We start from the raw sequence: 7215 nt of genomic DNA, 5'->3' as shown, positions 1-7215 counted from the left end.
GGAGCGGAGCGGCGTGGAGCTGGGTGCGGTGGCTGAGGGGAAGGGGTTGCAACGGACGTGCCGAGGCGTGCGGCGCCCGCTTGCGGCTGCTCGCGGGGGGCGGGGGGGGCGTGCGCGAGCGGCCCCGCAGAGCCAATGGGAGCGTGCGGAGGGCGGGGCCGTTGGGGCCGCCGGTTCCCGTCAGCCCTTGCGCGAGGCGGCGGTGGCGGCAGGGACATGTCGGTGGCGTTCGTGCCGGAGCGGCTGCGCGGGAAGGCGGAGGTGAACCAGGAGACGCTGCAGCGGGTGAGTGCTGGCCGTGGGGGCCGCCGCGACTGCGGCGGTGCTGGCAGTGGTGGCGGCGGAGGTGGTGGTGGCGGCGGCACTGGCCTTGCCGGCTCGGCTGAGGTAGAGCTGGCCCCGCTGGCCCTGGGTGTGGGGCGGTAGCGGGCCGCGGCGGGCGGTGACGGCGCGCTCCTGTGCCCTAGCTGCTGGAGGAGAACGACCAGCTGATCCGGTGCATCGTGGAGTACCAGAGCAAGGGCCGGGCCAGCGACTGTGTGCAGTAAGTGAGCCGAGACCCCGCGGGCGCCGCGCAGGCGCTGATCCTTCCCCGGCCTCCTCCGGGACAGCCCGAGACCCCAGAGCTTCGCGGGCCGCGCTTTTCTGACGGGCGTGAAACGCTTCCCGCTCTCCAGAGCTTTCCTGCGTTAAGAAGAAAGTGCGCTTGTGCTGCTTAAGAGTCTTCCCAAAAATTACTTTCACGGAGTTGTGAAGCGAAATCACCACTGCACAAAGTGAATCTGATAGCTGCTCCTTTGTGCTGAGGTTTTTGTTATGTGTCAGTATGAAAACCAGCGCTGTTGGTCAAGCTCCTCCCCGCCGCCGGTGTGCGAGATGATACACTGAGTGGTATTTGCACATAGTGAGCGTCATCTGATGCTGTCTCTGCAGCAGCTCGGCTCTCGCTGAACTTACTTGCAGGGGACCTCCAGAACGGGCAGGTTGGCGGCGCCGAGCCGTGCTGGCTGCACGCTCAGGCCTGCCCAGCACTGGAGCTGCGTCATCTTGTAGCCCTGAGCTGCTTCCTGAAGCTCTGCATCTTTTCAGTATTGACCACAGAAAGAACTTAATGTAGGTGTTTGCTGTCAGAGTGGGGTTGTAGCACATACCTGATTATAGAGTGCAGTTCAGTGCAGCATTCTGGGCTTTAGAACAAGAACTGGATATAGAGGCGTTTGCCCTGATTTATTATTGTTATTTTCATAGTTTGCTTTTTCTTTCCGTAACAGCAAATCTTGATCAGATTATAAAGGTGACTCTTGAAGTGTGGGTAGTTTGCTGGAAAAGAACACATTTCCCAGATATTTTGTTTCTTCCTCTCCTAGGTACCAGCATATCCTCCACAGAAACCTCATTTATTTAGCTACAATTGCTGATGCGACACCACCCAGCACGCAGAAGACTGCAGAGTGACTGCGCTTACCTGGACACAAGCAGGGATGCTTTAACCACCTGTAGAACTACTTAGTTTAGAGTCACTGCTTTGTGAGCTGAGAGGGTGTGGTCTTGACAGGCAGGTAAAAAGTCATCCATGCTTTTCTGTTGAAAATGTGAATGTAGCTTTTGATCTACTATTAGGCTAGCTTCTTCCCTCTTGCTGTAAGCAGAACTTAAAGGTGATCATTATCATAGTCCCTTTTTTTTTCCCCTCTGAAAAACTACATGTAGTGTACTACTGAACACAGCCTGGTGGTCAGGACAGTGCTACCAGAGGGCCCACTGGAGGCCCTACGCAGTCTCATGAGGCAGAGACTTTCATGACTAAAACTGTACAATAACAGGGAAGCATTTAACTGGATAACTTCTACCTCCAGCACAACAAAGGCAGTCATTTTTTGCCACATATGCAAGCAGATGACTGTTTTGTACCTTGTACTGTAAGAGCTTAATAAATTAAAGATGTTCTTTGTAAATTATATTTCTGGATTCACATTACATGTTAACAAAAGAGCAGGTCGGTGATGTAGTGAAGCAGAAATGTTAATGTCTCTAGGAAGGGTGAGACTCTTGCATAACGTGGCAGTCGGGTGCAAGGGAGAAACAGAGCCTTTACTCCAGTGAGAGAAGGCTGTGTGTTTGCCCTAGTTGTGTCAAGACTTCCTTTTTGCTTGAAATGCTCTGTACTGTAGACTCTGTAAACAAGTAAATTCTTGCATAATCACAATGGACTTGTACACTTCCTGAGTGTTTGTCAGCATTTATGGTCCGCTGTACACTTGGGTACTCTCACCCAGAAAGAGCACAGCTTGCACACCTCAGATACTGCATTTCAGAGGCATGACAGACCTAAGCTACACTAACAGCCTTATTAAGAGTTGGGGGAAGTTTACAATTTGCTCATTACCATCAAAGTTACTTACTCTGTGATTCCTAAAAGCTCAATTAACTTAGTATGCTAATGTTCATTAGCACTGCTTGTTCAAAGACACTGCTAAGGCATTTTCTGTATCATGTTCTTCAGTGCATTCTACTTGAAAAAGTAGCCTTAAAGATGCTTCAAAGCAGTGAAGTCCAGTGCATAAAGTTCATTTTTACATGATGAGTCAGTAAGTAGGCAGCTGACAATTTTCAAACAACTGTTGAATAATCCCATGTTAATGAAATAAGATCTTTGTTTACAAACCAAAGTTACAGTTTAAGGTGCTGCTCATTTTCAGCAAGGTGCATATTTTAAACAGGTATGACCTATTAAATGTATATCTTTAATAAAGCAAATAGTTTACTTTTACAGAAGCTTTAAAATACAAAATGTACAGTTCCAGTTCAGAAGCATTAGCTATTCACAAGAAGCACTGCAATAAGGGTAAGTTAACTAAGCACCAAACCCTTGCACTTGGCAGTGTAAGTGAAGTTTAATGGCAAGACTCATTTGCCAAGTGCAACAATTCTTAAAATTACCAGTGTTCAAAACGATGGAAGCAAAGGACATAGTAGCACCTACATGGTCAAAATGCAGACAGACTTGCTTTGTTTTCGCAATTTACTTCTGTAGGCCCAGAAACTTGCCAGCATTTGTCTTTATGAACAAACTGCAAAAACTATAGCAATAATTTTGGCACTTGTTAGAAAAAGTTCAAAATTAAGTGTTTTCATTAACTCCCATTTTGGTCTTAGTATGAATAACCAGTAAGTACAACCAAATTTAGGGTTTAATATTAGCTCTAAATGACAAGGTTTAGGAAACTCAAAAACCATTCATCAAGTTAAATAACCACTAACATTTTCAGCAGAGGGTTTTCAAAATCATAGCAGTACAGACCATAAACAATTTACAGACAGAAGCCACACTGATTGTGCAAAGCACATTACTGTAAAAAGTCTATGTACAGCAAACAAATCTTTGTAAACATGGTAAGTATGAAGTTTCAGAAAACATGGTGACAATATCATAAATACAGGCAACATTGGCATCCTCAAACAGCACAAAAGGTAACAATCAGGGCCTGCAAATACAGCCCGTCACCAAACAAACAAAAAAGGTGGATGGGTTTTAAATACCCACATGTTTAATAGTTTTAGTGTTGTGTATACTTTTTATTTTTATATATATATAATGTATTTATTTTTTGGTATCTTTAGATATAGATGTACTTAGTTTGTAAAACCAAAACCAACAAATGTGCTTTATCTTCATTGAAAAATTATGTTGTTAGAACTAATAAACCATTTTACTAGTAGTTAACGTATTAGAATGATATGACTTAAGAAAAATACAAAAATAAGATTAATACTGTCAAAACTCTTATACCAGAAAATATTGTGGTTTTTAGACTCTTTCAAAGATGAAGTATGAAAATTTAAATAAGCTCTAACTATATAAAGAATCTTCTGTAATCTCAATTAATATACAGTGGGATAGCTATACATATATTTACCATTGTTTTTCAATTTTTAAGCACCAGTCACTCTCCCGGATCCACTTTGGTTGGAAGATTATTCCTAATTCCACAGGTTCACTTAATGGCACATATTGACTGCAAATAATTACTTTATCCTTTTAAAAAAAAATAATGTTCTTTTAACTAACTGCTACCCCACATTTCAGTTTAGTATCTTCTGAGCCAGCTCACAATTTTTAATCAACTGTAGCATCTGAAATAAGACTTCAAATATATGCAAGTAGTCTTTTCGGCTATACTTTTGCACACTTGACAAGCACTGTGTGGATATGCCTTTGGCCAAACGAAGCAGTAGGAAACTGTGTATTTGTTTGAAAACCAGTGTCTTATTATCCACACAGATGCCATCTACTTTAAGCAGCTCAGGTAACATTTGTGACACAAGCTGGAGTGGTTCTGTTGCTGATCTTTACTTAGAGTAAAGAAACTATCACAAAACTCAATTTTGCAATGTTTCTGCAACAGGCTCACCATGAACACACTTGTGTGGCACACACAAAGCTGCTGCTGCACTTCATTTAAAAAGAGCTGCCCACAGGCTATTTATGGAGAATAAAAAGGCTTTACAGCTTGGCCATTATAAATTTAAACACAGTGTTGAGCAAAGTGACCACTATGTATTTGCTTCAACATATTCAATGTGTTTCAGTAAGATGCTTAACTATAAATCTATATGAAAAATAGCTATAAAATACAGTGTTTCTTGTATGGTAGTCCTTCAGCAGTTCTTAAAAAAAAAAAAAAAAGTAAATTTTGAAAGTAAAGGCAATATACACGTTTTTAAAAGCATTTCTACATCACAGTTTTGGGCTGCTTCAGATATATCAAACAAACATATTGGCCATATTTGCTCAGCACTGTAAATCAGAATTCAAGAGTTTGCATATCTCACCCAAACCCCCTCAGTTCCATATTTAATGAGATAAACAGGATACAGCCAATACACAATTGTGAAACAAAGTACAGGTAATTTATGTTTGGCCCTGTGCTGCATGTCCCAACATGAGAAGCAGTCAGTACTGATGCAGGTAAGATGGTCTGCGTTCGTGCTTCACAGGGAAAGATTTAAAGCCCTTATTCATCTGTTTGTGCTGGGAAGCCTGCTGTGATTGCTGCTGCTGCTGCGCATAGGCAAAGTTAGAGGAAAGTCCTGCTGCTGGAGCGCAGTCGTTGGCTGCTGCCCACATGGGTGACTGCAGGATCTGCATCGTGTCGCTCCACTGGCTGACAGGGCTGCTTATGGGATACAAAGATGTACTCTGACCAGGCAGGGTGCTCGTGACAGAGGATGTATGCTGCCACGGTGCCTTGGGAGGCCAGGTCTTGGTCTTACTATCCTGAGAAAACAAGATGAGTTGGGTTTGGGATTGGTGGGGGTTTGGTTTGGGTGGGGTTTTTTTTGCTTGTTTTGGTTTTTTCCAATAACAAAACACTTTGTGACAATACTTAATACATCACCCTATCCCCCTCCTTAAGACATTTTCAGAAGATAAATTAATGTTTGAAAGCAGAATTGATACATAGATATAGCACTCCCAATTCTTAAAATACCTCCCTATTGAAAAACCTTTTTATTTACTTCAGCACATTTGCTTGACACAGAGTAGTCCTGTTCCAAGTCAAAACTTCTAGCAAGACTGGTAATAAATCTAGTGGTACTTCAGTTTTCTCTGCACAAACAATTAAAATTGACTGTGTTGCCTCTTAGCTCAACTTGAATTTTAACATTTAAACCTGGTAAGTTTGATAAAAACATCTAGTACTACTTATGTGCTGATGGCTTGGGGTTTAGCTGAACTATCTGCAGATACAGATGCTATTCTAGTTGTCCTCCTAGAGTAGACCACCCCCAAATACAAATAGGAAAAATGACGAAGCAAAGCCATTCTTAGCTTACCTGATTACGGTCATCTGCTGCAGAAAGAAGAGGTGGTGATGGTAGTGTACTCGGTTCCTGTTCGCCACTACTGTGTTTTCTGCCCAGAAAGACAGTAACATTTACTTTATTATTTTATTTATAATTAATCTTCCACTGGCAAATACCATTCTGCAGCTTCATTCTGTCACACCCGACAGCCTAGAATGTGTACTGACATTTAGTCTTGTTTCATGTCTGCTCAGTACAGGTAGGAGAAGCAAAGCAGAAAGAAATTCATTACTGAACACTGTCAAAGGCTTAACAGTGCAGTAGTTCTTTGAGCTACTGCTTCAGCAACACGCACACATATTTTAGAGGTGAAAGGAAGATGGGCTAGGCTTTTGCCCACTTTGAAGAAGTTTGACAGTAAGAAAGAAATTGCCTTTTTTCTTCTATCTGCTCTCACCTTTTGTGGGTTTGTTGGGTTTTTTTTCCTTTTTTTTTTTAAGTATCTTTTCTGAAATAACTTTACAGACAAGACAAAAGAAACAGCTGAGGAAGTGAAACATCTGCTGAAGCACAGTGAATTTACTAAGGAAAAAATGTTCTACCTTTGGTTTAAATTTGTGACCTAATACCAAATAGAAGTCCTTGACATGTGCATTATGCAAAATCTGCTCGGTTTTGGTTTTTGTTTGTTTTGGGTTGGGGTGTGTGTGTTTATTCTAAACTGTATTCAGTTTAGAAAGCCAATTCAAAGATGATCTCTAATGTCTCAGTAGTTTAGAAAGAAGTGGCATCCATCCAAAGTAGATACTCTTGTAAGAGGGAAAGTGTCAGATCTTTTCTAGACATGCTGAATTTCAGCTAACAGCTGGCTATTTGCACAGGTACTAGTTTGTATAAGGAGACAGCTACTAAAATAATGCAATATGGGAGCATTATAGCCAGATACACTGTACACTGATCCATATCATCAGTGTGGTGTACACACGGATGTTTGTATACCTTCATCTAATTAGCAGAGATGCCCTTTGTGTGGCTACTGAAATGAAATTACCAGAAAAAGAACTCTTATGAAGCAATATGTATTTATGTTCATTTTGCTCACCTTCTCTGCTTTACAGCAGCAACAAGGTCTGGCCCTGAGAACATGGAGAACAAACTGTCTCCATTAGCTGAAGAGGTCTCATCACTTGAGCTGGCAGAGTCTCCTTGAGTACCAGACCAGCTATTTGTCACATCACTGCAAGACAAAGAGTTGTATTAGCCCTTGTATTTGTAGTGCCTGGTCCAGACTGTATGCCCTAGGACATTATGCTGAATCTTAGTCACTGGTGATACCTCACAGCACAAAGACTTTTCAATGCTTTGTAAAATGTAGAATTTGTAAAATTAAATTTGTAATACAAATAG

General features: G+C 42.1%; 2 protein-coding genes across 6 annotated transcripts in view; one reads left to right on the top strand and one right to left on the bottom strand.

Moving 5' to 3' along the window:
* The first annotated feature begins 157 nt into the window (after positions 1-157).
* On the top strand, positions 158-6993 carry SS18L2 (SS18 like 2). 3 transcript variants are annotated; one of them, XR_003995131.1, is made up of 5 exons: positions 158-285; positions 468-544; positions 1368-1559; positions 6068-6225; positions 6927-6993. XR_003995131.1 is itself a non-coding variant. In XM_030512728.1 (3 exons), the coding sequence occupies exons 1-3, from the start codon at positions 217-219 to the stop codon at positions 1453-1455; spliced, it is 234 nt and encodes a 77-aa protein (XP_030368588.1). In that variant the 5' UTR covers positions 158-216; the 3' UTR covers positions 1456-2210. The 3 variants fall into 3 exon arrangements, 1 of the variants encoding a protein (XP_030368588.1); XR_003995130.1 differs by having other exon boundaries at positions 6063-6225; XM_030512728.1 differs by lacking the exons at positions 6068-6225; positions 6927-6993 and having other exon boundaries at positions 1368-2210.
* Positions 2553-7215, bottom strand: part of GARRE1 (granule associated Rac and RHOG effector 1) — a 67728-nt gene continuing 63065 nt past the window's right edge. For all 3 annotated transcript variants that reach the window (XM_030512725.2, XM_030512724.1, XM_030512726.1), the window contains exons 12-14: positions 6911-7045; positions 5839-5917; positions 2553-5278 (exon numbers count right to left, since the gene is read on the bottom strand). In XM_030512725.2, coding sequence (XP_030368585.1) covers positions 4955-5278; positions 5839-5917; positions 6911-7045 — 538 coding nt within the window. In that variant the 3' untranslated portion in view covers positions 2553-4954. The remainder of the gene's footprint in view (positions 5279-5838; positions 5918-6910; positions 7046-7215) is intronic.

The sequence above is a fragment of the Strigops habroptila genome, chromosome Z (assembly GCF_004027225.2).
Source record: "Strigops habroptila isolate Jane chromosome Z, bStrHab1.2.pri, whole genome shotgun sequence".
In the NCBI taxonomy this organism is placed as follows: domain Eukaryota; kingdom Metazoa; phylum Chordata; class Aves; order Psittaciformes; family Psittacidae; genus Strigops; species Strigops habroptila.
Note: the sequence above shows the minus strand (reverse complement) of the source record. Positions and strands in the feature narration are given on the sequence as shown.